At 42.5% G+C, this 27,892-nt stretch overlaps 2 protein-coding genes across 15 annotated transcripts in view; one reads left to right on the plus strand and one right to left on the minus strand.

The window, feature by feature from the left end:
• Window positions 1–27,892, plus strand: part of SQOR (sulfide quinone oxidoreductase) — a 43,850-nt gene continuing 15,958 nt past the window's right edge. For 4 of the 11 annotated variants that reach the window (XM_073303995.1, XM_073303997.1, XM_073304002.1 and 1 more), the window contains exons 1-11: window positions 1–126; window positions 7,922–8,172; window positions 8,965–9,135; window positions 9,746–9,799; window positions 11,840–12,034; window positions 13,211–13,420; window positions 13,945–14,128; window positions 15,140–15,207; window positions 17,556–17,734; window positions 18,568–18,771; window positions 25,725–27,374. In XM_073303995.1, the coding sequence (XP_073160096.1) occupies window positions 7,939–8,172; window positions 8,965–9,135; window positions 9,746–9,799; window positions 11,840–12,034; window positions 13,211–13,420; window positions 13,945–14,128; window positions 15,140–15,207; window positions 17,556–17,734; window positions 18,568–18,625 (1,353 nt within the window). In that variant the 5' untranslated portion in view covers window positions 1–126; window positions 7,922–7,938 and the 3' untranslated portion in view covers window positions 18,626–18,771; window positions 25,725–27,374. Of the gene's footprint in view, window positions 127–7,921; window positions 8,173–8,964; window positions 9,136–9,745; window positions 9,800–11,839; window positions 12,035–13,210; window positions 13,421–13,944; window positions 14,129–15,139; window positions 15,208–17,555; window positions 17,735–18,567; window positions 18,772–21,560; window positions 23,646–25,724; window positions 27,375–27,892 lie in introns of all 11 variants that reach the window. The other 7 variants (XM_073304001.1, XM_073304004.1, XM_073304003.1 and 4 more) reach the window with 5 other exon arrangements.
• Window positions 19,960–27,274, minus strand: LOC140894975 (nicotinamide riboside kinase 2-like). 4 transcript variants are annotated; one of them, XM_073304008.1, is made up of 8 exons: window positions 27,138–27,274; window positions 26,644–26,734; window positions 26,194–26,239; window positions 25,872–26,058; window positions 24,212–24,283; window positions 23,091–23,197; window positions 22,722–22,813; window positions 19,960–21,282 (listed from the first exon to the last, which is right to left on the minus strand). In XM_073304008.1, exons 1-8 carry the CDS (start codon window positions 27,257–27,259, stop codon window positions 21,172–21,174), a joined length of 828 nt encoding a protein of 275 aa, XP_073160109.1. In that variant the 5' UTR covers window positions 27,260–27,274; the 3' UTR covers window positions 19,960–21,171. The 4 variants fall into 4 exon arrangements, with proteins under 4 accessions (XP_073160109.1, XP_073160112.1, XP_073160110.1 ...); XM_073304011.1 differs by having other exon boundaries at window positions 27,129–27,216; XM_073304009.1 differs by lacking the exon at window positions 27,138–27,274 and adding an exon at window positions 26,931–27,043.

Genomic DNA, 27,892 nt, shown 5'->3' on the forward strand with positions numbered 1-27,892 from the left:
GCCCCCGCCCCGCTGATCGCTCCCGGGGCGCAAGAATAAGAAGCGGTGGCCGCTAGCGGCGCCGGAGAACCGGGCGGAAGCTCGTCGGCGCTGCGCAGGGCGCCTGGGGCTCCTCCAGCGCCACAGGTAGGCGAGTCCTGGGTGCGGGGGCCAGGGTGGGATCAGTGCCGCTAGGCCGGGGGCTGTGTCCGGCGCTGGCCGCGCTCCAGGACACGGCCCTGAGCGAGAGCGCTCAGCGCGCGGGGCGCCCCCGGGGCTGGCCGAGCTCTCGGGCTGACGGCAGGGGTCTGTGCTGGGCCCGGGGGGGGGGTCTGCCAGCCCGGCCCCGCTCCGCTCCGCTCGCAGCTGGGGGAGCCCCGCTCTGTCGGCCGAGCCCGCTAACGCTGCCCTGGAGAAGCCCGTAGCCGGGGGGAAGGGCTCGGCTCGCGGGCAGCTGGAAGTTGCCCAGGGAGCGAACTGCGGCTGCCTCCCCCCAGGGCGCTGGGCTCCTTCCCGCTCAGGCCGGGTGAGGTCGGGCCCCTCGCCTAGCCCTGCAGCCTGACGTCGGGGGGAGGAAAGCGGGCTGCGTTCTCCCCTGCGCCACCCCAGGCTCCTGGGCCCGCCGCGCCTTGAGTGGCCGCAGGCTCCGCGGCGCGCTGCGAGTGCTGCGGCGCACGCCCCTCGTCTCCCCACCCCAGGGGACCCGCTCCGCTCCGCAAAGGAGCAAGCGGCCTGCCGGGGGAAGGGCCGGCTCCGCAGCGGTCACGGCGTGCAGAGCCCCGTGTGCCCCTCGGGCAGTGACATGCCGGGCAGCGCCTGACTCCCAGCCTGGGACGTTAGAACTAGTTTGAGTCCGAGGGGGCGTTGGCCAGGGTTGTGTCCCCTTCCCCCCAGCCTCTGCAATTACACCTGGGGGCTGTAATTTCTTGTGAAATAACTGCCAACCCTGGGCGGCAGGGACTAGGGTTGCCAGTTTTTTGTAGGATCTATTCCTGGAGGTTTCATTACATGACCTAATATTCATTGAAAGATTAATCTTTAATTCCTGGAGACTCCAGGACAGTCCTGGAGGCTTGGCAACCCTAGCAGAGACGTTGGCGTGTTGGCTCATTGGGGCGGTATGGCTGTGAGATTATTACACATTTTGAATGTGTAATATTCATGTTCAGGCCCATAACTGATTGATTGATTTAAATCGGGAGTTGTCAGGACAGGAAAAGTAGCTCTGTTGTTCATCTTTAGCCTTCCCAGTGCTGGCTCTTTCAGACTACCACCCATAAATGTTGATGATGACGTGTATGTGACTAGGGTTAAGTACTCCAGCTATAGGAAAATCTCTCACCTAGAGGCAGGTTTTAGTATGCACAAGATTAATGAATATTGAGATTGGAGTGTGCCATGTACAATTCAGTAATCTGAGAGCTGAGTGTGAGTGTAGAATCAGCTTTCTGTCCTAACCGTGTTTATCAGTGGCCGGCTGTTAAGAGAGCACTCCTTTCTAGCAGGCTCTTTATTGTGCAGCAGATCTTTTCATTTTGAATCAAACTAGTGCTTCTGTTTTGTTTTGTTTTGTTTTGTTTTTAAACTGACCTTTGGTTGCCCCACATAAAGTAGTAATTTTTCTGGCGTATAGTTAACCCTGAGTTTCCCTGGATTTCACAGCTTGCTTCAGAAGTATTTGTCCTGTGATGGTGTTTATTGGCTATTGTGGCAGAGAGTGCCCACACAGTCTGTTTGATGTGAAATTTATCCACTCTCTAAATATGGTGATTTTTTTGCATTTTGTATTCTGTATGTTCTGCTTGTTGCTGGAAGATATTCCTCTGTCCTGAGATAAGACTCCTCTAGCAGGGTTTCTCCACAACTGGTCCATGGCCGGGTGCAAGTCCCCGAGATTTCCTTGACAGTTTACGTTTCTCAACCTTTCTGATACCAGGGACCAGTTTGCTGCCTTCCTAAAGGACCTACCTCTATTTACATGATACTGAATTGCTACCAAGCGTGTTGTTTAGAGTTGTTCGCTCTTTGGTGGGTTAGAGAGTGCATTTGGGCTGATGGTGGTGGGGTACTAGATACAGTATTCAGAATACTTATTAAATGGCTACATATGTCTGCAAGGGGCAGCCATAATGTTTAGCGTAAGCTGATAGTGATATGCAAGTGTGAATATGTCCCTTGATTCACTGTTAAGATAGCATTTGTGCCCTCCACTCCACTTACCGTTCATGGGCCATGCTTTTGCCATGCAAATTGATGGAAGGCAGAACTGTTAGCGTCCAATCCTGCAAACCTCTGCACCTGTGAATGACATCAGTGGGAGTAGTTCTGAGACTACCATACCGTAAGGGTTAGTAGAGCACTGTTTTTGTAAACCAGGGGTTGTTGGTTGGGTTTTTTTTTTGTTTGTTTTAAAAAACAAAGAAAGCCACACACCAGTGGGGTCTTGATCATTTTAATTGGAATAGTATTGCGTAGTGGATGTAGTACTAGACTAGGATTCAGAAGAGCTGGGTTCTATTCCAGACTCTGCTGCTGGGTGACCTTGGGAAAGTCACTGCAGCTCTGTGCCTCAGTTTCCCCATCAGTAAAATGGGGCTAATGACACTGACCTCCTTTGTGAAGTGCTTTGAGATCTTCTGATGAAGGCCTAGGTATTTTTATTACTCACATGAGTAAGTTGTATCTACATCAATAAGCATTTGTAGGGTTGATTGTTTAGTCTGTTTCCTCTGAAAACCAATTGCTGCAGCACTAAGAGGCTACCTCTGTTTCTGTTGTGTTGATAGCAAACTTTGTCTAGGCCTATCTGCTGCTGCCAATGTTAAGACATTCTGGGGTGGCCAGAAGTGGGGTCATTTAATTGGAGCAATTTTAGGGGAGCTTGGGATGTAACAGTTTGGGAGAGGTGGGGGTTGGCATGCTGTAGCCTTGAGGAGGCCCCTCTGGTGACAAGCCCCTTTTCCTCCATGGTACTTGTGAAATCTGCAATCCTTAGAACAAAGGGCGACTTTTCTAATGACAAATAGTCTAGTTCTCACAGTCATTATCTTATTTTCCTAATAACTGAAATCCTGAATATAGACAAACTGCTCCTTTCTGCTCCTCTCAAGACCTGAAAAAGCATTGCTATTTAACTATTCATATTGTCTTAGCTCACCTGTGGGGCTTTCAAACATTAACTTTTTATGGAAGTTCAGCATATCCACTGAGCTCTACTGTCTTCTGGTGGTCAGTGCATTCCAAAAGCCTGTAGCTATTTAAGCAGTGCAGACACAAAGGGCTTGTTTCCATCAGTCACATGAACTAGCTGCTTTAGACTCATCCCTCTTGGTTAATTTTGTATCATAAAATTGGGAAACAAAATACAAAACTGTCAAGGGGAAACAAATTTATTATGGTACATTAGCAGCATAATTAAGCTTTAAGAAACATTGACTGTTTTGAGATTTCTAAAAGTCTGTAGAAAAACATTCCCAGGAGCACATGCTAATGCTGTTTAAACATTTTTGTTAGTACAACTATAGTAGAGTTTACCAGAACTGAAGTTTTTACAGTTCAGATTGTAATGCTTTTAAATGTGCTGTATTTGAGTAAGTAACAAAGAACATGTCAGCAAAATGACAAACCACAGAAAAGGGGGGGAAAGACATTGTTAAAATAGATCTTCATTTTTCTTAGAGTGACAGCTACTTTAAAACTGGAAGTATAAAGCAATGAGTACTTTCTTTTAGTAGGCAGTTTTGCACTATAAGGTGCGGCAGTAGAATAGCTTAATTTCAAACTCAATTTTAGATAAACTTTTTAAATATTTTAGGTACTGCGGTCTTGAAGGTGCAGGTTAAATTCTCATAAAAGGTACATAAAACGTAGCTGTCTTGATGTGGTGTTCAGAGCTATTTTAAAGTTGAATATTTTGTTTACACTAACTTATTTCAAATTGTTTTTAAAACACACAGGTTAAAGGACATATTAACATTTGTTGAAGTGTAAATTTCCAGCTCAGTAGGTTTTAAGTAGTCTGACTATTGTTGCTTTAGTTTCATCTGTCTTTTGTGTTGTGCAGTTCCTCTGTTTCATTGTTTGCCACTAGTTTCTGCCAGTGTTCTAATACTAGGGTTGATATGTTGTTAGCCAGGGTCTATGTTTCTACAGTACCTTGTGGAATTTCTCCCAATTTAATTTAATCATGAACTCCAAATCTTTTTAGACTCTCTTGATCACAAATAGCAGCAATGAATTTGCACTTGGTAATACACAGTACATACCTATGAAATCCTCTTCTATTTATGGTCTCTATAACAATATGAAAATATGTTAATATTACATGTGACTAAAAGTAAAACTTGTTTTCTTTTTTAGAGCTACAAAATACTTTTTTGGGGGGCGGGGGAGAGATTTGCGTCTCCTTCTAAACTCCATTCAGCCAATAGAGGATAACACTATCATTTACATAGCACTTTACATAAATTGGTCTTTTCCCTGATGGAAATATATATATATTGTATTTTACCACTTAACAGATATAGCCAGCAAACCCATAGCTACTATTTGTGTACAAGGATCCTAAAAATCATAGAGAGTCTAAATATGCTGAGTTCATGATGTTCCAGAAACAGGATTCCGGTTAACTTCCTGATAGAATACATTTATATAACTAGTTTTTCCCTGTAATCCTCCTTGGTGACTTGGAGAGAACCGGAACTGCCACTCCCAGGTGGTGGTCTTTTTTTTTTTTTTTTTTTTTTTTTAAGGCTTAAAACAATTTGTCCCCCGTGCTTGGGTCATTAGTCCACCTTTTAACATTGCTGTTTGTGCCAGACTCACAGGAAATAGTCCTGTAAAATGAAAGTAGGGTTTATTATTCCAGTGAATCTCTCACTCTGAGGCCTGAAAATCTTCTGCAAATCAGACTCCTAAAAAATACCACCCAGTAGTAACTATGTAGTCCCTGAAATCTCCCAAACCGAGATCTACAGTACTTAAACTGGAAATCTGAGAGATGATTTTGTTATCCAGGGGAAAACCTCATTTTCCTTTGAAAAAGTAGGATATTTTCAAGGGCAAATAGATCAGTAATTCTCTGTTTCAAAACTATTAGCATGCAGTGTTATCTCTTGCAGACTGTGACTGGATCAGTATTGCCAATTCCAAGCATTTAAAAGTCATTAAATATTAACCTAACATTTATTTTATATATATATATTTTTTTCTATTTGCTTTCTGGGTTTTGAGCCTTTGGGGTTTATATTTTCAAGCTTTTCTCTGCATCTCTGAGGGGCTAGAAACAGGGCTGGCTCCAGCATTTTTGCCACCCCAAGCGGCCAAAAAAATCCAACAACCCCTGCTGCCGAACACAAACGCAGAGTGATGATGCGGCTGCCGAATTTCCACTGGCAACCGAAGAAGAGTCACGTCCCCACCGCCGAATTGCCACTGAGTGCGAAACAGAGCAGCTGCCGAATTCCTAGCAAGGGCGGATTGCCACCCCAGAGCCCGACTTCCTGCCACCCCTTTATATTTGCCTCCCCAGGCACCTGCTTGGTTCGCTGGAGCCAGCCCTGGCTAGAATCCTACTCCTCTGCTGCTCTTTTTTTAAAAAAAATTAATGCTGAGATGATTTCAGAAGCTTTCACTGAGGTCGTAGCACATGCGACCAAGTACTTGTGCTGACCACATTTGTTGAAATGGCTTCCAGAGAAACTTGAAAACAGTGCCTGTTTTCATTGATCTAACAGCAGCGTATGACATGGTGTGGCACGCTGGCCTGCTTGTGAAGGTATCATGGGTCCTGCTACCTGGGGTCACAGGCATCGTTGAACTGTTCCTCCATGATAGGCAGTTCAGAGTCCATATGGGGGAGAAGACGAGTGCCTGGAGATGACAGAGCAATGGGTTACCCCAGGGTTCTGTGCTTTCTCCAACCCTGTTCAACCTTTTACATCAATGACCTGCCAACAACGGAGTCACGAAAGTTCATTTACACAGACGACATCTGTTGTGGTACCCAGGCCCAGACGTTTCACGAGTTTGATGCCATCTTAAACTGGGACATGACAAAGTTAGCTGACTAATGTAAGACTTGTCACCTCCAGCCAAGTGTCATAAAAACAGTTTCCGGTTTGTTCCATCTTCATCACGCCAGCGCAACCCTAGAACTGAATGTTTATCTGAATGGTCAGATGAAGCATGAAGTAGAACTGGTTTATCTAGGTATGATCTTAGACCACACACTGAGTTATCATGCCCACCTGAAGAAGACCACCGCTAAAGTTAAGACAAGCAATAATCTTCATAGCAAACTGGCAGGTTCATCAGGAGGTGCTCGTGCTCCAACTTTGAGGATGGCAGTTTTCATATTTGGTGGCGAAGTACTGCACACCTGTTTGGAGTCGGTCATCACACAACAAACTGGTGGATTCCCAGTTATACGCATGGTGGCATGTCATCTCTGGCACCCTGCATCTGACTCCGCTCCCATGGCTTCCAGTTCTGAGAAATATTGCCCCTCCTCATATCAGACGAGAGGTTGCCACTGGCAAGTTACTGGAGAAAATTCGCGCCAACTCAAGCCTACCACTGCACAATCACCTTTTTAAACCACCAGTTGCACGTTTGCCATCATGTCACCCATTATGGTCTCATCCACCACGCCAGGATATTAGGGCAGAAACACTCTGGCGAGAGGAATGGATATCTGTTCTAATCCCCAGCCAGTCCCTCGTCGCCGACCCCACAATTTGCCTGCCTGGTTTTGACCTGCCCCATCATCAGTGGTCCCTGTTGAAGGTCTCTGCAGCCAACCAGTATCGCTGGGGCCTTCGTGACAGCCCTTTGTGCGGCTGTGGCACAGTACAGACAACGACACATGTTGTCAATGAATGCCTGCTGACTAGGCTCAGCAGTGGCCTAGAAGAACTGCATCGTGCCACTGAAGATGCCATCGGTTGGCTAGACGACTATGCACACGCTAAGTAAATAAGGAGCTGGAGATATATTTATAAATAAATATTGAGACTTGTGATAAAATTGTAAGAGTTGGGAACGCTGCTGTCGCCAACTTTATGGCTTACTAGGAAACATTTTGCTATTCTAATATGCAGACCCAAAAAAAAAAAAAAGTCCAGTTGTGGTTATAAATGATTGATTAAACTATTTAAAAGGCAAAAGGGGTTTCTCCCCATCTGTATTTAGTAGGTGCAAAATATCAAAGGGTTTTGCACTTATCATAGAAAAAATTCTCACAGTTGGCTTTTTTTCTCTGTTAACCCAATATCAACATACATGACTTCAACTGCAATAAAAGATCAGATAAATCTCTGTAATGCTTTATAACTTGCTATGTCTTTAGACTGGAACACTGTCTTATGATTCTGATTCACATTTGTTTTAGTCATTTCAGGGGTGGATGGGCACAGGTTTGAACTTCGTATCTGGTAACATTCATCTCAATAACTTGTTGACCTAGATACTAAAAAGTGATTGTATACAGGGAATTGAATCTTTTTAAAATAAATAATAGGTTTAGGGTCTTAAAACAGATAAGGGCCACGCTGTCATTACACTGAATTCCCTCTGCTTTCTTTGTCGCCAAGACCCAAGCTGAGAGTCTTTCATTTCTCCTGCAAGGGTTGATAGCAACACACACGTCCCAAAAGCAGCATAAAAGTGGAAATTCCTGGTGTAATTGCTTGTGAAGCCTGAGCAGAGTCTCAGCACGTAAGGGAAAAAAAATGCTTGTATGTTTTTATTTATTTTGGTTATTAACATATACATTCTGTGAGCATCTATCCCATTCTCTGTGTGGTGCTTCTCATATTTAAAACAACACTGTCAATGACAGTGAACTCTAGAATCCACTACCAACCAACCATAATTCATTCCCACAGCACATGCAGCCCCTAATTTCTTTTTGTTCTCACCAATGCTTTTCCTTATCTTGCAGATTCATGCTTACTGAAGATGTCAAACATGGGAGTGGTGTCCACCTGCTTCTGCGTCCGTTCTTTCGTACACCTGCTTAGGCCGGGAGTGCAGAAAATGGGCTATTTCCAACTGCACACTGCATCAAGGTGTGCTGCTAAGAATCACTACGAAGTGCTGGTGCTCGGTGGGGGCAGTGGTGGAATCACCATGAGCGCTCGGATGAAGCGGAAAGTGGGAGCCGAAAACGTGGCTATTGTTGAACCACATGAGGTAAAAATCTTTTTAAACGTAGAGAATGAGGTAGTAGCTTTCCTTCGTTGAGGAGCTGGTTTGTGTGTGTTCTTGCTCCTTCCCTCTGTTATGCAATTTAGAATTAAAATCCACCCAGGTCTCCCAGCAGGAGAAGATTGTATAATGCACCATAAAAAAAACGCCTTTAGCTATGGCGCATGAGGCAACATTTACAAAGTACATATCTGTCTATACAGCTTCTTTCATTAGGAACAAAGTGTGACACACCTTCCAGGTGAAGGTTCAGATGATCAAAAAGCAACATATTGTTGCTTCAGAGAGAGAGTCAGAAACCTTGCACCGAGGGTGACCAGATAGCAAGTGTGAAAAATTGGGTCTGGGTAGGAGGCCTTGGGGGTGGGGGGGGGGAAATAGGTATCCTATATAATACAATTGTCCCGATATTCTCGGGACATCTGGTCACCCTACTCGCACCCTTAGGGCTAGGTTGTGCAACCAACTGAGTAGTTGCCCATCAATCAGTCTTGCCCTTATGTTTATGAACTTCATGATCTGATTGAAGAGTTTCACTTCTATGAAGTGAAACATCTTCTTGGGTTCAGAGCTCCATGCCTAATGCACTGCATCACAGCCAGCCCTTCTCTGCTCCAGACTCCCTCTAAAGACAGTCAATACCTCTATCACTATAGGGGATTATCAGAGGCACTTTGTCCTACTTTCCCTTTTCCTGGGTCTCGGTGAGCTACCTCTGCAGTCCTGTCAGCTGTTAAATGGAGGCCAATTCATGGAGATGTGAGTTCTTTCTTTCAGAAACATTACTATCAACCCATGTGGACACTAGTTGGTGCTGGTGCAAAACAGCTGGCAACCTCTGGACGTCCGACAGCCAGCGTGATTCCTTCAGGTGTAAAATGGATCAAATCTACAGTCACAGAGTTGGATCCAGACAAGAACTGCATCCGTTTAGCGGATGGCAAAAAGGTAACCGTAATAATGATGGATATCCATGAGCCTTAAGATAGAACTTACTTCTGATTTCCCACTCCAGAGGGCTCCCATAAATACAAAATAAATTTCCCATCCTATGTGGGTCCCATGAAAATGTCATTGTACACTATCCAACAAGTCCTGAAAATGTATTGAAAATACTTATTACACTGATAGTATGATAACAACTGCTTCTGTGTGGTGGTGGGTTTTTTTTTTTTGTTTTTGTTTTTAAAAAAACAAAAATGATGACAAAACCCTCCAGATCAATAGATGCTTTTCTCTCCAGGTGGCAAGTACCAGCATGTTTTCAGAACTTGTTTTAATGAATTGGATACTGCAAAATATGGAATAATTACCTTGCTGAACAATGGAGTAAATGTTTTGGATGTTCAGTGTATTTTTATTTCATACTGATACATTTTTAATCATTCCACATTTTAGCATTTACCTTGTATGGTTTAAAATACATGGCTTAGTTTGCTTTCCGTAATTTATATTATCTCAGTGTTCATTATTAGCTGTCAGATTGTTTAAACAAACCTTTTGAGGCAAAGTTCATTATGTCTAAAATGACATCTATTTTTTTTTCTTTATACTATAGATATCTTACAAATATTTGATAATTGCCCTTGGGCTTCAGCTGCATTACGAAAAGGTATTCACTTTAAACCAAATACATTTTTACTGGTGTTAATTGCATAGAAATTGCACTTTATATTTTTGTGATCCTCTAAATATAGTGTTTTTTCAATACAGTCTATAAAGTGCATCCAATAGTTCTTGCAGTAATAGCTATCTTGGATGAATATTCGTGTCTCGTTCTGGCTATATAGGCTCTAAATTCCACTGGATAGTAGGGGCTCCAATTTGGGGCCATTCTCAAACCATTCAGCATAAATGACCTCTCTGAAATTACATCGCAAAGCTGTCCTCTTATTTATTCATTGTGCCTTTCCATAGAGATACAATTCTGATTACACACAGAAATAACTCTTGATTGGCTGGCTGAGTAAATTGTAGAATCCTAAAAATGTCAGACTGCAAGGGATCTCAAGAGGCCCAATGACTTAATATAGAAAAGAGGCTTGATTCGCAGCCTAGCTTCCATCAGCAGCACCCAGCCTTCAGGCCCCTACTGGAGGGGTTTGCAAGTAGTGCAGCTGCCTGCAACCCTGCTTAGCCCGGGCCAGATGTGGAAGATTGGCAAGGCCTCCCAAGTGAGACATTGATTCATTACATCTTGGGGGCAGTTTCTGCTGATTTGGGGGAGGCACCATAGAGCCTATTCTGGAATTTAAATCCCACAGTGGAACATTGGGGAAGGTGATAGTATTAGGGTGCAGTAGATTCCGCTGGTGCCACTTTTTCTTAAAGTTTATTACATTTTTATCAGACAAGTGCAGCCTAAAGCCTTGAGTCCCCTAGATATTGGTGTGGGAGGCATATGTGGGATCTGTGTCAACTGTTGTCCTAAGCCTAGGTGAGCATGTGGCATAGCTTTTGATAAATGGGAAAATGATGATGGTGATCTATGGAGCTCTGGTAGTTGTAGAGGCAAAATGGAAACAATTACTTGAACCATCACTTCTGAGTGAGAAGCAGCTTGTTGCTTATCTAAAGTCAACTACCTCCTACGTAGATTAGTTCTATTGAAACCAAACTGCACAATATTTAGTGATTGTCAGTGTTTGCTGTTAGCTCTTCTGTAGCACAACCTGATAAAGACAAGTACAATGAATACCCAGGGAAAGCACAGTGTGGCAAAACCAGTCACCACTTGTTTATAGCTAGATCTCAAACTATTTGGGTTTAAAAATAGTAAAATCATGATTTAAAATTAAATCCCACAAGACAGGTATAGGTAGGCCCCTATCCTGCGAGGGATTTGTGTGTGGGCATAATTTAACTCACTGCAAGTGGTCCCAGGGAGTTGATTGCAAATCAGTGAACATGCATGTCGTCTTGGCATAGGTCTCAGTGCTGCAAACACTAATGCACATGTGTAGCTTTACTCCAGAGAGTTGTCCCACGGAAATGCCCGAGTCCCTTCTCTGTAAACAGAGAATAATTCCCTTCCTTGTAAGTGTGTCATGAGGATAAATAAATTGATTGAGATGCTGATACGGCAATGATAAGACGTTTCAGGATACAAATAGTTTCCTTAAATGCCCAAGATTTCTTTAGTTCTGCTGCAGATAACATCAGATGACAAAAACTGAAATATTTTTAAAAAATCAGATTTACTTTTCACTATTTAAGCTGTTTGTTTACTTTTCAAGTTCACTCAGTTTGGACAATGAAAACAGATCAATCCTTTCCAGGCTCTGACTGTACATGAGCCCAGTGATACAGTATTATTTTATATAACACACACACACTCTGCTGGCAATGGTTATGATTACAACTGTTATACTTTTTAAAAAAAAAATCACGGCACCATTAATACTGGGCTTTCTGCTTTGTACAGCTTATTTTCTCAAACGCTAGTTTTGGGGATTCACCCCCTGACAGGGCCCATTTTTAAAAACTAAGAAGTCTGTGGGTGCAGCGGAAAATAGATCTACCTCCAGCTCAAACTTTGGTTTCCCAAATTATCTGTTATAGATTACAAATAATCTGAAGACAGGGGAAGACTCTTTTTTACATCCATTTGTTCCAGCTATGTTTTAATAAGTCTTGTTTTGTTTTGTTGTAGATTAAAGGTTTGCCTGAGGGTTTTAATTATCCTAAAATAGGTTCCAATTATTCAGTCCACACAGTAGAGAAAACATGGAAGGCTTTGCAAGACTTCAAGGAAGGAAATGCCATCTTTACTTTTCCAAACACTCCAGTGAAATGTGGAGGAGCTCCTCAGAAAATCATGTACTTGTCAGAGGCCTACTTAAGAAAGGTACATATTTCATCACATCCCCTACTGATGCCTGTTACCACTGCTAGAGATCAGACTTATTTTATGGGGATCATGTTGTAATTATGACAAAAATAAGCCCTGAGGTGGAACAATATATTGTGACTTAAATCTTAATAAGGTAATTGGTTTGCAGACTAACTTTTCTGAACTTCTATCAATATGAAGCAGACCATTAGGGTTCAGTGCAGCTGAGGAACAAGGGATGCTCTAAGCTACCATTGCGGCTCTATGATGCTGTGGCCAGCAGAGAGCCAATTCAGTCCCCAACATAACTTACAGCAGTGTCAGGATTGCACTGGCTAGTATGGGCTCCAGTTTGGTGCCTTCTAGCTGCCTGGAATAGATGGAGTGCAGCAGCATTGTCGTCATGCCCCCTTCCACTCAGCCAGATTGGCTGAGAGGGAAGGGTGGTGTAGAGTTGGCCAGCTCTATACTATCTGGTGACTTTCCCACGCTGTGGGAATACTCAGCTGGCTAGTAAAGCTTTGTGGTACCAAAGGGGCTATCGCAGGACCAGGATCTTGCCTTAATATTTAAAATCTTTGTTCTATATACTAAAGATTAATACCATTTATATAACCCTTTTCATGCTAAGGGATTCCAAGAGCAGTATGCATGCTACACACAAACCCCACTGACAGGAGCCACTTAAATGCACTAGCTATTAAAAATACAAGGGGAATCTTATGTAGACAGAATGCAAAACCCAGATAGGTGTTTGGCCAAGACATTAAGGCAAACAGTGCCAGGGGACTTTTAATAGGCAAATATTTAAACCCTCAGTTTTGCGTGTCGTCCAAAATGCTGTGGTCCCTTATTCTGTGCTAGGTCACTTGCTTAGTACTCATTTATTGGGTAATCGCTGTTATTTGACTGACTGCTACTCCACTTCACATGGCACCAATGTTTTCCTGGGAGGTCTCACCCAAAGAAGAGCTGACCTTGCCTAGTTTCTGATAAGATAGCTGAGAGGATCAAATCTTGAGATGGTGTGTCTCCAATACACATTTTAACTGGTTGAATATTAATATATAAAAATTCAAAACAGCTGCTAGTTACACAGTATATGCTCTCATTTACAATAGTGTAGTGTTTCTATCCAGTTTTACTGCTTTTGTAGTCTGTTCACTGTTAAATTAATTTCTTTCTACCCAGACAGGAAAACGATCCAAAGCCAACATCATCTTCAATACTTCACTTGGATCAATTTTTACTGTTCAGAAGTATGCTAATAGATTGCTGGAGATAATTAAGGCTAGAAATATTGTTGTTAACTACAAACACAATCTCATTGAGGTTCGAGCAGACAAACAAGAAGCTGTATTTGAGAATTTGGATACACCTGGAGTGACTGAGGTTTATCAGGTCAGTAAGGTAGAAGCTTTCAGGCCTTTAGTTTAGTGGTCTTCCGTTTTTGCCATCACTATTTACTGTCCACTGAAATACTAAATACTGAGATTTCCCCTCCACCGCCCAGTATGTAGAAAACTAAGTAATTTCAAACATGGAAACACAAACTGGGGCTATTCCAGCTAAAATGGTAATATTGTCGTTTCCCTCAAAAAACTCTGAGCAGGATCCGCACTCTCAGCAGATGTAGCTGAGTGGTCAAAAGAAGCTCTGCTCTGACTAAAATTGTTTGAATAGCACAGCTGGAGTGGATCAGTAGTTGGCTAGCAATATTAAAGCACGTAGCAAGGACACGCTCAAAAATACTAAGAAATTGAACCTTACATATGACTAACAAGGCAGAAGACCCTCTTCTCCCCCTCTTTAATCTTTTTCCCCCTCATCCCAATGCAGATTTGACCTGCTATAATAAGGGTATCAATTTCAATCCTGTTCACTGAATTCCATTTATCTAGCTGTTTGTTTCTTTCTCTGCCCAGTATGAAATGCTTCACGTCACACCACCTATGGGACCACCTGATGTACTCGTGAACAGTCCTGTTTCAGATGCAGCTGGCTGGTTAGACATAAATAATGAAAGTCTGCAACACAAGAAATACCACAATGTGTTTGGTATTGGAGACTGCACGAACCTTCCAACATCAAAAACAGCTGCAGCAATAGGTATAGTTCAGCATCTTCTTTTTTAATGGTTGTGTTTGTTTTTCCTTGCGTGTTCCAGCTGGACCATCTTTCAGAAAACAGACTTAAGCCTTGTGGTAATAGAGAAACTTCTGACCAAGTACAATTGGCTTGTAGCGATTAAAAAGCAATGCTGTTTCCCAAAACTTACAGTATGGACTACAGATAACAGGTTTCAACTGTTCTTAACTTGCAATTTCAGCACTCTCATACCCAACACCTCTGATCTGAGTTTTCATTTGTCTCTAGGACAGAGAGAGAGTTTGACAAGCTATGAAAAATGAACATAACACTAGTTCAGTTATGCAACTCTTCATTGGATCTCAAAGTACATGCATATGCTAGCTGAGTGCTAAGACTGTCCTAGTCAACTGGCCCCATGTTCTGTACTTGCAGTCACTGAATTTGAACTATGCCTAATGTCCATTTTGCATATGCCTATCGTGGTTAAAATTTGAATGTTAAATACTCTGGCTGTAGAATATGGAAATACAATAATTAAATGTAGTTATTGGTATAAGAAAAACCATGCACCTAAAATGAGTGATGTATTGAACTAACCCAGCACAGGCAATGTTGCCATAGCTTGTGTCAGCTCTTTTTAACATTATACAATATTTTATTATAATCAGCCTGGAACTTTAATATGAAACTTCAAAAATGTTTTGGAATTAGAGAACTCCCCCTCCCTTTTTCCCCGAAACATGAAGTTCAGACTTCACTATCATGCACCAATATCTTATCTGTTGTAGAAATAATTAGGAAAAAATTTATTAAACAAAGGTGAAGTCCAACTAGATTATTATACTGGAGAATATACAACCTAAAAAAAAAAGCTGGATTATTCTCATTCTACTAAGCAAACAGAATTGTATAATTGTTTCCACGTACTGTATTATTGTCACCATATTATAGTGTAAATACTATTTATAGTAGGAAAATGCTTCAACTGTAGTGTAGCCAAAGTTGTGTAACTTTTTATCTCTTACATAGCTGCCCAGTCTGCAGTGCTTGATAAAACAGTTTCTTCGGTAATGAAGAGCCAATTGCCAACTAAAAAGGTATTTTAATGTTTCTAAGAAGTTGCCTTATTAGAATTATCCAACTTTTTTTTTTAAATAAAAAATGCGAGTAGAGTATTGCTTATATTTTAGGTGTTTTGTATTCTTAAAATACAGCAGTTTAATTGTTCATGTGCAGCTAGTTTAGTTATATCTGTCCCCCTGTCAGCAATAGCAGGTGCTGAAGAACAGACAGGGTACCACTCTCTTCTCCATCCAGTCCTGAATTTTTAAATTGACTTTCTAAAGGAGAAAGGTACTGAAGGAAAAAACTTAGTGTAACTTCAAAACTTTGTTACCCTGAAACCAATATTATGTTAAGCCTTTCTGGGAAAAGGCTTAAGATTATGGAGAATCCAGGAAACTGAAAATAATTGAGGGGACTTAGTTTTAGTATCAAATAATAGCTAGTATTTATACAAGAGTCTCATGCTTTGGTGTGGGTTTTTCTTTTTTTTTTTCAAAGGTTAACAAGCTGCATAGTACTGGGTGGGGGGAGAGGGGGCTTGGGGGGAGAGAGAGACCCTTTAAAAAGAAATGACAATGTGTGTTAAGCTTAAATTCTCCCCCACCCCTGTGCACAAAGCCTAGTCTAGCCCCAATGATATAATTGCTTTACTGACTCACTAAGTAGGAAGAATGAAGAAAAAATGTCTGAATTGACCAATAATTCTATTCTACATAGTCTTAAACTGCTCATCACTGTAGTATCTGATTGCCTACAAGCACTGCATTAAGCTACAGACTTATAGCTTATAGACTACACAACTATCATATGATGTTTGCTCTACTATCTGCTCCCTGTGGGAGAAGCATGAGCAATGGAATGCCTTGTTTTTGATAGGATTTAACTTTTTTAATTAAATATACAAGTTGCTATATGTTGATGTTAGTAGGCAAAGTCAAAGATATGCCCATTGCAATGAAGGGTTTGTCAGTCGTCTTTAGTGGCCAGCTCTAGCTGCTTCAAAGATGCCTATTGTAGGCAGCTGTTAAGCTGCTTCTCCCTCCCTCCCATTAGGTCTCATCCTGTTCTCTAATAGTCATTATTTATTGCTTATTACAGTAGTGCCTAAGGGCAAACCAAAGAAGGGGGTCCATGGTGCTGGGTACTGTACAAACACAGAAAAGACAGTCTCTGCCCCCGAAGAGTTTAGTCATGTTTCTCAAATATGGCCACAAGGGGCTTTTTTTGGGGCCACAGCCTCCTGGGGTGTGATTTGCGGGGGCAGCAAAGCAGTAGCCTCTTCCTCTCCCTGTTGCTCCTGGATGCACCACCTTGGAGTTGAGCTCTGCCCCAACTCTGGATACAGCTGGAGCACAATGCTGGAGGAGCAAGCAGCTGATGAGTTTTCCCCACCTTCCCAGGATGGTAGGGCTCAGGCTTTGGGCTTCAGCCCCAGGCAACAGGTCTTCAGACATGGAGCTTGGGGCTCTGTCCCCCAGCCATGGGGCTTCAGGCTCCATCCTTCCCCCCCATCCAGGTCTCAATTTGTCCCCAGACTTGCTGGGGCTGAGTAAGTCTGCTGTGAAAAGTGATAAACCTACGTACTAGGTAGGAATAAATACGTTACTACAATTTGGATGTTTACATGTGCATAAATTTTATGTTTTTCCTAAAGCTAATTAGGAATTTTAGGAAAACTGTGTGAAAGCAGCCACCAGCAAGAGTTGGTGGCCAGACTGAGGCCAGCAAATAATTAGGGTTCGAGAACCCTAAATAGAGATTGAAATGAAGGCACAAGCCAATTTAAGACCTGAAATTTAATATCCCTTCCAAGATTTGTTAGTATTCACCATATCTCTCTGGATACTCTTATCTATATAAATGTCCCATCTCTTTGTGAATCATGCTAAAATCTTGGTTTCAGTGAGTTCAACAGTCTAATTACCTATTGGACTGGAAAAGTATATCCTCCTTCGTGAGTTTTGAATTTGCCACAATTACATTTTATGTCTTCCTGTTGTGTGAGGGAGAACAGAAGATCCTGTCTAGTGATCACTGGCTCAGGTTTTGTAGTGAGGGAGGGAAAAGTAGTTAAATATCCTCACAACCACAAACATGCTGTCCTTGACTATATACTATTTTTTTGACAGCCCCAAAAGGATTGAATGGTTCCTGCTCTAGATCAGGCTTGAGGCCTGTTGCTACAGCATTATAGAGAAACTTACATTGCTGCATCTGTTATGATTAAAAACTTCAGTTTCTAGTGTACTCATGCTGCAACTTTTCACAAGCTCAACATTCATTTTTGAAGTGTTTTTGGATAAACCCTAGTCAGGTTGACCTTGCTTGTAGCACTTTGTGCAAAATGTACATGATGATGATAAGATACCTTTCATTGTAGTACGATGGATACACTTCCTGTCCCATTGTAACAGGCTACAATAGTGTGATTCTAGCAGAATTCGACTACAATGCTCAGCCTCTGGAAACGTTTCCCATTGACCAGAGTAAGGAGAGACTACTCATGTACTACATGAAAGCTGATCTAATGCCTTTTCTTTACTGGAATGGATTACTAAAGTAAGTACTCCAACGTATACAAACTAATTTTGGCTTCCGAGGTAATCCCATTCAAACATACACATAATACCCATGCAACAGGTTATACTGTGGTTTAAAATGAGCAGATCATGTTCATCAGAATGCTTTTGTTTCATGTCGCTACCATCTAACACGGGTGGCTAACCTGGAGCTACAGGTGCCAAATTTCCAATATGCTGGGGAGTGCTCACTGCTCCACCCCTGGCTCTGCCCCAGGCCCTGCCCCGGCTCCTTCCTCCCCCCCCCCCCCATGCCACAGAACAGCTGATTAGGAGGTGCAGGGATGGAAGGGGAGGTGCTGGGAGAGCGTGGGGGGGGGGGAAGCTGATGTGGGGGCTGCTGACAGATTACTGTGGCTCTTTAGCAATGTACATTGGTAAATTCTGGCCCCTTCTCAAGCTCAGGTTTGCCACCCCTGATCTATATAAACTACTTTGGCAGACACATCCAGCAATACTAAATATTCCCACTTTAATATCATTAAAAGACCAAGACTGTTTCATCCAAAGCATTTTAGGCAATCACAAGAATTGTTTTCCCCAAATCAGTGCTGGTGAGAAAACATTACCAATACTAAAATTATGCTCATAGAACTCTTACTTTCCTGCTCATCTATTTGCAATCTACTAGTAAACCCATGGAACTATATCCAGAAAGACCCCCTGTTCCCTGAAAGAAAACTTGCAGTATTGTATTTGTTACGGGTGTGGTGGTAGCTAGGAGCAATAGTAAAATTTACTCAGTTACAATGAAAAAGGTTGTCTAATTTATGCAGTGGCTAAAAACTTTTTTTTCCCCCCTCCACTCCTTAGGGGCTACTGGGGAGGTCCTGCTCCTATAAGAAAGCTGCTGCATCTTGGTTTGAAATAATGATCCAGTCAACTTTGCTTACTGGCCAGAACTAAGTCTAAGAAAAGGAACCATGTTTAAAGCACACACCTGTTCTCTCAAATAATAGGAGCACCTACTTCTATGGATATTGTACTTCATGTATCAAAGGCCAGGTTTTTCTTCTGGTGAGAATTAAACCTTTAATTCAAAGTTAATGTAAGATGTCCTGTTATTTAAATGTCATTGTGGTTAATGGTGGAACAGTAGGGTGGAAATGACAGCAGTTATCTAGTGATGATTGGTACCACACCAGAGTATTGTAACACAAGACCGAGTCTAAACCCAACTCAGTAACGGATTGTGTCTTTAAGATCCCACTCTATGTACCTTTACTTACTAAAACCTACTGCATCTGCTTTGTTACTTTGTACACTTAGCATGGAAACAGTGGGAGCTACATAATGACTGTGCTAAAGCCATGGCTGAGAGGAAGTTCAGATGTCCTATCAATAGGGTTCTGGCCCATACTATGAAATATTGGACTTAATCTGAGGTGGCAGTTGATAGAAGCTACCCTAAACAACTGCTAAATTGAGGGTGTGGTGTCAAACTCAGCCCCCTCTGCCCCCCCCCCAAAAGTGCTTTAAATGTACACAATACTAACATTCCTTAAAAACTTTAAAACAAGGGAAGAATGGGGAATAGATTGGAGAACAGAGGACTATTTAAACTGTGTTTAAGGAGGGATCTGTAGACAATTGTGGTAGGCAGTAGTATGAACAAACATCCAACGCAAACAAGAATAGGGAAAGAAGGAACAGAGGCCCAGGTGGAGGTAAAATGATCAAAAACCACAAAAAGGACAATCTTGTACTTCATGTAGTTCAGGCAGCCCATGAAGGGGAGAATGGTGGAGAGAAGACTTGTCAGCTGTGTTTCAGATATAACAGAGGAGGGAAAGTTAGGAGGCCAAAAATACTTAATGTAGTCCAAAAGAGATGACTACTGCATAAAGGATTAAGCAATGGTGATAGCAAGACAGTTGTATATCCATGATCTTAACAGCCTCCAGTGTCACATCTTGGTAAAACATTACATAGGAGGGAAGAAGAAAAGGAGTACTTCTAGCACCTTAGAGACTAACCAATTTATTTGAGCATAAGCTTTCGTGAGCTACAGCTCACTTCATCAGATGCATACTGTGGAAACTGCAGAAGACCTTCCAAGTCTTCTTCTGAAGTCCAGTCCAAGACCTTCTGCAGTTTCCACAGTATGCATCCGATGAAGTGAGCTGTAGCTCACGAAAGCTTATGCTCAAATAAATTGGTTAGTCTCTAAGGTGCCACAAGTACTCCTTTTCTTTTTGCAAATACAAACTAACACAGCTGTTACTCTGAAACCTGTCATAGGAGGGAAGGAGAGCTAAGACCAGAATGACAGCCGTTGCAACCCTAGGAGACCATAAGGATAGAGTTCTATCTATAGTGCTTACACCAGAATATGAGCCTCTCAATAGTCCTTTGAGGTGAGGAACAAAGATTAGGTGACTTGCCCAGCATCAGTCTGTCATGGAGAAGAGACTTGAATTTGGATCTCATGGTGCCCACATTTGCATCCTCACCAATAGAGCATCCTTCATTTCCAGTTGTCAGCTTGGGCTAATAGGAAGAAGTTTGAGATGACTGACAGCCAAGAGCTGCAGCTTCTAGACTTAGATGTGATTGATAGCTAGAAACGGATGAAAGAGGAAGAGAACTGAGGGATGCTAACCTTCTCCTCCACTTGTTCACAACACAGAAGACTAATAGTCAGCATGGTAGGAGAAGTAAGCCCTGAAAGCAAAAATGCAAAAGCAGCAAGTTACAGATTAAGAATAAAGACAAATAGCCTCTGTACTTGAGCAGGAAGAGGTCATTAGTGTTTCTTGATGAGGGTGGATCCCCTTAACATGGGAGATTCAAGAGGAAAGTCTAGGCAGTGTGTATCTAAAATAGAACTTGAACCCAAATTCTGATCTCATTTACACCAGTATTTGACAAAATTGGATTATACCTGACTTAGACTGGTACAAAAGATGAAAATGAAGCTCTAAATATCAGGGGAAAGCAAAGGCAAAATAAAGGACACTACTTGTGGGAAAATCCACTGTTCTTGTGCAGGGTGTAGAAGATTAACTTCTGTCACATTAACATTTTGCTTTTACCCTCAATGGAAGAATGTGGAGTTATACTGTTTCATAGACATGTAGAGATGGAAGGGACCTGAAGAAGTCCAGTCCAAGCCTCTGTGCAGTGTCAGGACCAAATAAACCTATGGCATCATGAGTTATCCAAACTATTTATTTTTTTTTAAAACAAACTCCTTCAAATCCGAGAATTCCACAACCTCCTGTGGAAACACAGTCCAGAGCTTAACTAACCTTATTGATATTTTTTTCTAATATCTAACCTAGGTCTTCCTTGCTGCAGATTAAGCCCATTACTACTTGTCATACTGAAAAGGACATGGGAAAACAACTGATCAGTGCCCTTTTATAATAGCTTAACATATTTGCATACTTTAAGTCTCCCCTCAGTCATCTTTTCTCAAGAAACATGCCCAGGTTTGTTTGTTACTTTTGTTCTCCTCCTCTGGACTCTCTCCAGTTTGTCTACATCTTTTACAGTGTGGCAACCAGAAATGGACCCAGTCTGCATCTATGGATGTAAACACATACGTTGAGACTTTTACAAAAAAAAAAAAGAGGAAGACTTATTGAGAGTCAGAGCACAGAAAAAAGTACATCTTTCTGTAGGCTATGCTATTCTAAGGAAGCCAGGAAACCTGAGGGAGCTTACCGTAATACTAAACAACTGTAATATAGTTTGTGTTAATTAGTATTTACTTTAAAAGTCGGCACTGGAAGACTAAATTGTAGTAGATTTAGATGCTCATCAATTTCAATCCTTTCTGTCCATTTACCTGTTTACTTTAGGTACTCCTGTGCCACTGAAAATGGTTTTTGCTTAAACCTAACACCTTCCATGGCTAACCTATTTGGTCACTTCTGCTCATGCTAGAATTTGATAAAGATGTCAAACTAGTTACTAGGTGCATTTTAGGATCCAGCTAGCCTTTGCTCTTATACATTCCCATGTAAGCAACTGGGGGGTGTGCTGTATTATAAGAAGCAAAGGATATATCTTACAAACTCACCTTATTTTCTCCATTACTGCTTTTCACAACAGTCCCATTCTTTTTAATTCAAGATAGCAGATGCTTTTAAGTTTTTGGGAAAAAATCACTTCATTTACCCTAATCCCACATGGAGTTCCATTTCACCACAGACCATTTTTTAATCAATGAGAATTTCTTCAAGTTTACATGCTTCTCACCTATCAGTGCTGACCAATAGACTCAAGTGTACTGTCCTTTTAGATTATGCTTTTTCCTTCAGCATTGACTGGGAAGTGCTAATAGTAGAAAGCATACAGCTGTAACTTAAGAGTATGGACTTATTGACAATGGCACTGCCATAGTACTTTCAACTGGCAAGTATGCTACCATATTCAAGAAGTCAAAATAAGTCTAAATAAATGCATAATAACTTAAAATACAGGCCCATTCAAGGACACAGCTACTTTTCTCTATATCTGAGATAGGAAAGCTTGTCTCAAACTTTAAGCATGAACTAAGCTACAGAGACTTCATGGAGGGGAAATGCTTTAATCAAGACCACATTTAACTCCATGAGTTTCAGGTGAAAGCTGAACAAAGTCCAATTTTAAAAAGTGAAAAGGAAGTTTTAACAGAAGCTAAAGCTTAGCTGCCAAAGTCTGGTACGCATAAAAATAAGTTAGTGTTAACAGGCTTCTTTTTAGATCATAGGAATCCATCGGCTGCTTGCCTATCTCTGTAAAAAGAAGGAAATTTCAGTGTTTGACAGTATACATTTATATACACTTAAGAGGCTTATTTACAATAGTAGACACAAGTAACAGCTTTGTTTTCCTATCTGACAACACTAGTAGTCCCCCTTCCACTGAGTACAACTGCCAGTTGCTGAGTTTCTGAAAGTAGTATGTAAAAAGTCACTCTTGTTCATTTTAGAAACATTAAGCCAGTTTGCCATTGCTTAACCATAATGTTTGTTTACCTGCATAATCAGCAGTTTCTCAATCTTGTTCTGGATCTGTTCATAAACTTCATTAAACAGCTCCTCCTTTGATTTTGTTCCATCCAACGGAACTTAAAAATATTAAAGTGTTAAAATTGAGACATTTCTGAATAAAGACAAAAACATCCTGATAATAGCCTAGAATTACAATTTTTTTTTTTTTTAAATGGAGGCCAGGAACTAGACCAATCCCACAGAAGTTAACTGCCTTACATACATCACAAGTAGCACTGGTTCAAATCTACTCACTGAATTAAGTTATTTAAATTGTACCCTCTCTCCCAGAGCAGACAGTAGAAAGACTTCCCTATACACTAGTTTTGAGCTTCCACCATCCAAGATACTTACCCACATCAACTTTGAGGTCTTCCATTATTTTCTTATGTTTAACATACATGGGCCAGACATGGCCATCAAACAATCCAGGAGGATCTGGTACAGTGTAGTTCCTTGAACTAGAGATTATAAAGACAGTGCTGTACATAAGTATTTCTTGTTACAAGTAGGAAGTCTAGATACAGCGTACTCAATCTCTTTACCCACCACCAAATCAAAACTAATTATCTTGACATTAATTCTCTGAAATGTTGTCAAAGTTGATATTTCTTATGTATCAGCTGCAAAGAGATTGAAGACAAAACAGAATAATGAAGTGTGATATGACACTTATGTGAAGTTGCAGAAGTGACAGATTAAGATTCTCAGAACTCTTCATCAGCTGACCTTACTTACATATTAGTTCATATCAAGAATTGCTGTAGCTTTTGGACATCGTGCATTAAATTATGGCATAAAGCAGAAGAGAAGCTTTCATGTTTTGAACTTTGAAAGTGGCCAGTCCCTAGCGGAGGTAGGCCAAGCAGCTGTTTTCACCAGTGGAGCATAATCTGCTTTCAGGAAAAGGTAAGCTCCAGCAGTGCAAAGAGTGCTTTGTCGTCTTACAGGAGTTTGCACCAGTACTGCTATACCTGTAACTGAAATTTGGGCAAATCCCTCACATAAACAAGGCCCAAAACCTTAGTTTCTGGTAAAGCAAGAAAGGGAAAAGATAGCTGTCTATTAATTTCAAACAGCAGAGTACTGACGGGCAATTTTACAATTAAAGAAAATGATTCTCATTTAGGCAATTCTTAAATCCTAAAGACACAATAATGAAGACCATTGCAGAGATTGTCTGGAAAGCCATATTCCAAACAATTCAGACCTCACTGGTTCTTTTGCATCTCTTGTCCTTTGAACTTTCAGCCCATTTTAGTGAAATATTGGCTTTTGGTACCATCTAGCACGTTTCTAGAACTTTGCAGGAACTTCTCAGATACCAAAGAGTATGCAACTAAATATCTAACCCATTAAATCTAAGACTCTCTCGAGCATCCTCTCTACTACTGCCTGAACAAATAGAGCTTTATAAATAAAATGTAGTAATTACCAGATTACCTTATTGATTACTTTATTTAAGAAAAGCCTACCTCCTCCTCCTCTTGCATTCTTCATATGGAATGGAAAGAAAGTACCGATGGTTGAATATCTCAATCAATGGTCTGAAAAAGAAATTCTCTAGTTTTTGCACATTTTACAGCTGCTCTATTTGATCTGCATAAGAACTAAAGGTGAAACATTAGTAAGAGCATTAGTGGGGATTTTTACACCTTCCTAGGATTTCTGATTGGCAATTGTCAGCAGGGTACCCAGTTACATGGGCTGTCTGCCAATGGTATGACAATTCCAATAACTTTAAGTGCCGCTTTAAAAAGTTAAGCATATAAATTTGTAAGTAGAGCTGAGTGAAGTTTTTCCAAACATGTGGTTTATTAATAAAAACTGCAGTTTCAGTCAACCTGAAACTATTTGCAAGTTTAACAATAATATGCCAAAGAGTTTTGGCCAAAATTCTCCCTCCCTCCCAGGACTTAGATGCTATTCACAAAATGGTGAGAGCAAGACAGGGTAGTTCCATAGGCGCGGGTTCCATGGGTGCTCTGGGGCTGGAGCACCCATAGGGAAAAATTAGTGGGTCTCTGCATCCACCGGCATCTCTCCGCTCTGCCTCCTCCCCCTCCCCGAGCGTGCCACACCCCACTTCTCCCCCTTCCCTCCCAGCGCTTGCTGCTGCGAAACAGCCGTTTTGCACGGCAAGCGCTGTGAGGGAGGCAGTGCGCTCGGGGAAGAGGCAGGGCCAGGGAGTGGATTTGGGGAGGGGTGAGGTCGGGGGGCACAAGCACACACTGGCGGCGGGGAAAGTTGGCACCTATGGGTGGTTCAGTAGTAAGGGCATTAGCCTAGGACTTGAGAGACCCAAGTGGCACGTCATTTAGCTTCTCTGTGCCTCAATTCCATCTATAAAATAGGACTAATACTTCCCTAGCTCACAGGGGCATCGAAACAAGAAATAGAAGGTGAAATGCTTTTGAGATCTATTGATGAAAAACACTGTATAAGAGCTAGGTATGTACCTGTACCTTTAGCTTAGTGGTTACTATTAAGGTATGTCCTTCCTAATGACAATTATTCATTAAGGTAGAGAAAGTGAGAATTACCCTATAGTTTGGTGGCTGTGGCACTCAAAGGATGTGGGAGACCAATATTCAAGACCCTGCTCTAATGACCAATTATAGGAAGTGGAACAGTTTCAACGGGAGAGACTGAGAAACCTGCCACCAGCATATCCTATAGCCTGAGGGTCAGGAACTCTTCTGCAATGTGGAAGATCAATGTTCAAATCCCTTCTCCACATCAGGTAGAAGGGGGAATTGAATCTGGCCCCCCATATCCCAGCTGAGTTCCCTTATCACTTGACCAAAGTTTATGAGGGGAAACCACCTCCTCCTGACCTATTTCATTAATCTAGCCCTTTAAAAATGCCTGAACCAATATGTTCTGGGACAAATAGGATGTTTTGTGTGACCCAATATGGATTTCTTTAAATTTGCCAACTATTTTTAAATATTTAGATTTGTTTCAAACCAATTTTGTATTTTTCAGAATTACCAGCAAACAGAAAAATCAGTCATTTGCCCAGCTCTAGTTTTAAGTATCACAGTTTGACTTCCTGCAACTTTACCTAATAGAAAACAAAATACATATCACCCCAGAATTACAATATCTGATAATTAGTAAGTCTTTAGTTACCTGTAAGTGTAAAGAAGAAAGCCTTCTACAATAAGAATATGGATTGTTTCATCTCTCTCTTCTGAATACTGTAGTATTTTGGCATCCAAGGTGTTATTGATGCCATGTGAGCGTTCAAACTTAATTGGGTTTTTCATCCAAGCATTGATGGTACTCATCATAGCTTCCATATCCAAGGCACTAAGAACTAGGACAAAAGCCCAGAAAAGTAATTGCTATGACTATCAGAAAAGTCATCTGAAGAAAAGCAACATGAACAGGATAGATATAACAGATAAGAGTTACAATTTCTACATGGAGGGTTCAATAAGCAGGGCCTTACCATCATACTGTTTAAATCCATCTTCAACTTCTATATCATCCTGGGGCTGAAACAGCGATAGAGAACTGCTTCAGTCTGACCAGCTATTGCAAAGCTCAACATTCATTTTAAAGCAAGATTAAAGATCTGAACTTCACTGGAAAACATCCCATTGCAGGCAAGTGCCTTAACCCACCACCAGGTTTGTTTGTGGCAAGATAAGAAGCAGTAACAAGACTGTGATAAAGTGCTTGGTTCCTTTATCTTCTCACTAGCATGGAGTGCTCCAAGAAAGTGGAAAGTCATCAGGACGCTGCCCAGGAGCTTATCCACCAGCCACACAGCTGGCCCCAGCCCACCCAGCCAGCAGCACAGGGTGTGCCAGTGACAAGCAACTTTGGCTATGAGCGGGAAGGGGAGCGTGGGGCCCAGGAATCACCTCATGTACAGGCTCCCACACAGGCCACTCACCTTGAAGAAGTCATCCTGATGCACCACCCCGCAGTTGGGCAGGGCCTGCATGAGCTTGTGGGTCAGCGTGGTCTTGCCTCCATTGGTGACCCTAGGGCAAGATAGGGACTGTTAGATCCTCAGGCCACGGGCACCACCAGCCCCGTGCGCGGACCTCGCCACCTCACTGGGGCAGCTGCAGCAGACCGCAAGCTGGGAGGAGTCACCAGGGGCTCCTCATGAGCGCTCCCTCCCACAGCCCCCTCCCGGCCGCCCTTTCCCGAACGCCGCCGTCCCCCGGCTGTCACCCGCCGATGCCGATGCTGATGTTCATGGTGCGGCAGCAAGCCGCCCGCGCGTCCCTTACAGCCTGTTGTTCCTATGGGGGGAGACGGAGCGGACAGGGGGTCCGGGAGCGGCCGCTCGTCCGAGCCGGGACCCGGAGGAGGAGACAGAGAGAGAGGGCGGGAAAGAAGCAGAAGAAGATGGGGGGGGAAGAAACAAACGTCAACTACAGGTCAGCGCCATGGTCCCGGGAGAAGGGAGCAGCCGGGCTCGTTGGTACCGCAGCGAAGCGCTCCGCAAAAGGGGAAATCAACCGCCGCGCCGAGATTCCCTCACGCCGCGACACGCTCATTGGGCAGCGGGCCCACGACAACACAGCGCGCCTACACAGTCTATACCCAATGAGAGCACAGCGCCGCCCACACTACAACACCCATTGGCTAGCGGGGCTCCAGCCTCACCTACTGGTAACGCCGCACATATCCCGAAAAGCCCATTGCCCTGGCCATCTCGCTCTTCGTCCAATCAGAAAGCTGAACTGCACGTCTCCGCATCGTTCACGCTTCCGTGAGCTAGAAGGGCATGCCGTGGCTCCTGTCTTCAGGCCACGCCCCCCAAGGGGCTGGGAACCCTACCCGCTAGCGAAGTAGTTTGTTTAAACCGTGCCCCTAGCCGGGATGGGGCGGTTGGTGGCTTGGGGGGTGGGATAGCTCAGTGGTTTGAGCGTTGGCCTGCTAAACCCAGGGTTGTGAATTCAATCCTTGAGGGGGCCATTTAGGGATTGGGGCAAAAATTGGGGATTGGTCCTGTTTCAAGCAGGGGGTTGGACTAGATGACCTCCTGAGGTCCCTTCCAACCCTGATAGTCTATGAGTCTAGTCTATGGAGGCAGCTGCGGGGCTGGGGAGAGGAGGAGAAGTGATTGGGGGATCCCCCAATGCCAGCTTCATAGGGACTCTTCTGCCTTCCTGCTGAGTGCGTGCTGG

The sequence above is a fragment of the Lepidochelys kempii genome, chromosome 10 (genome assembly GCF_965140265.1).
Source record: "Lepidochelys kempii isolate rLepKem1 chromosome 10, rLepKem1.hap2, whole genome shotgun sequence".
Lineage (NCBI taxonomy): Eukaryota > Metazoa > Chordata > Testudines > Cheloniidae > Lepidochelys > Lepidochelys kempii.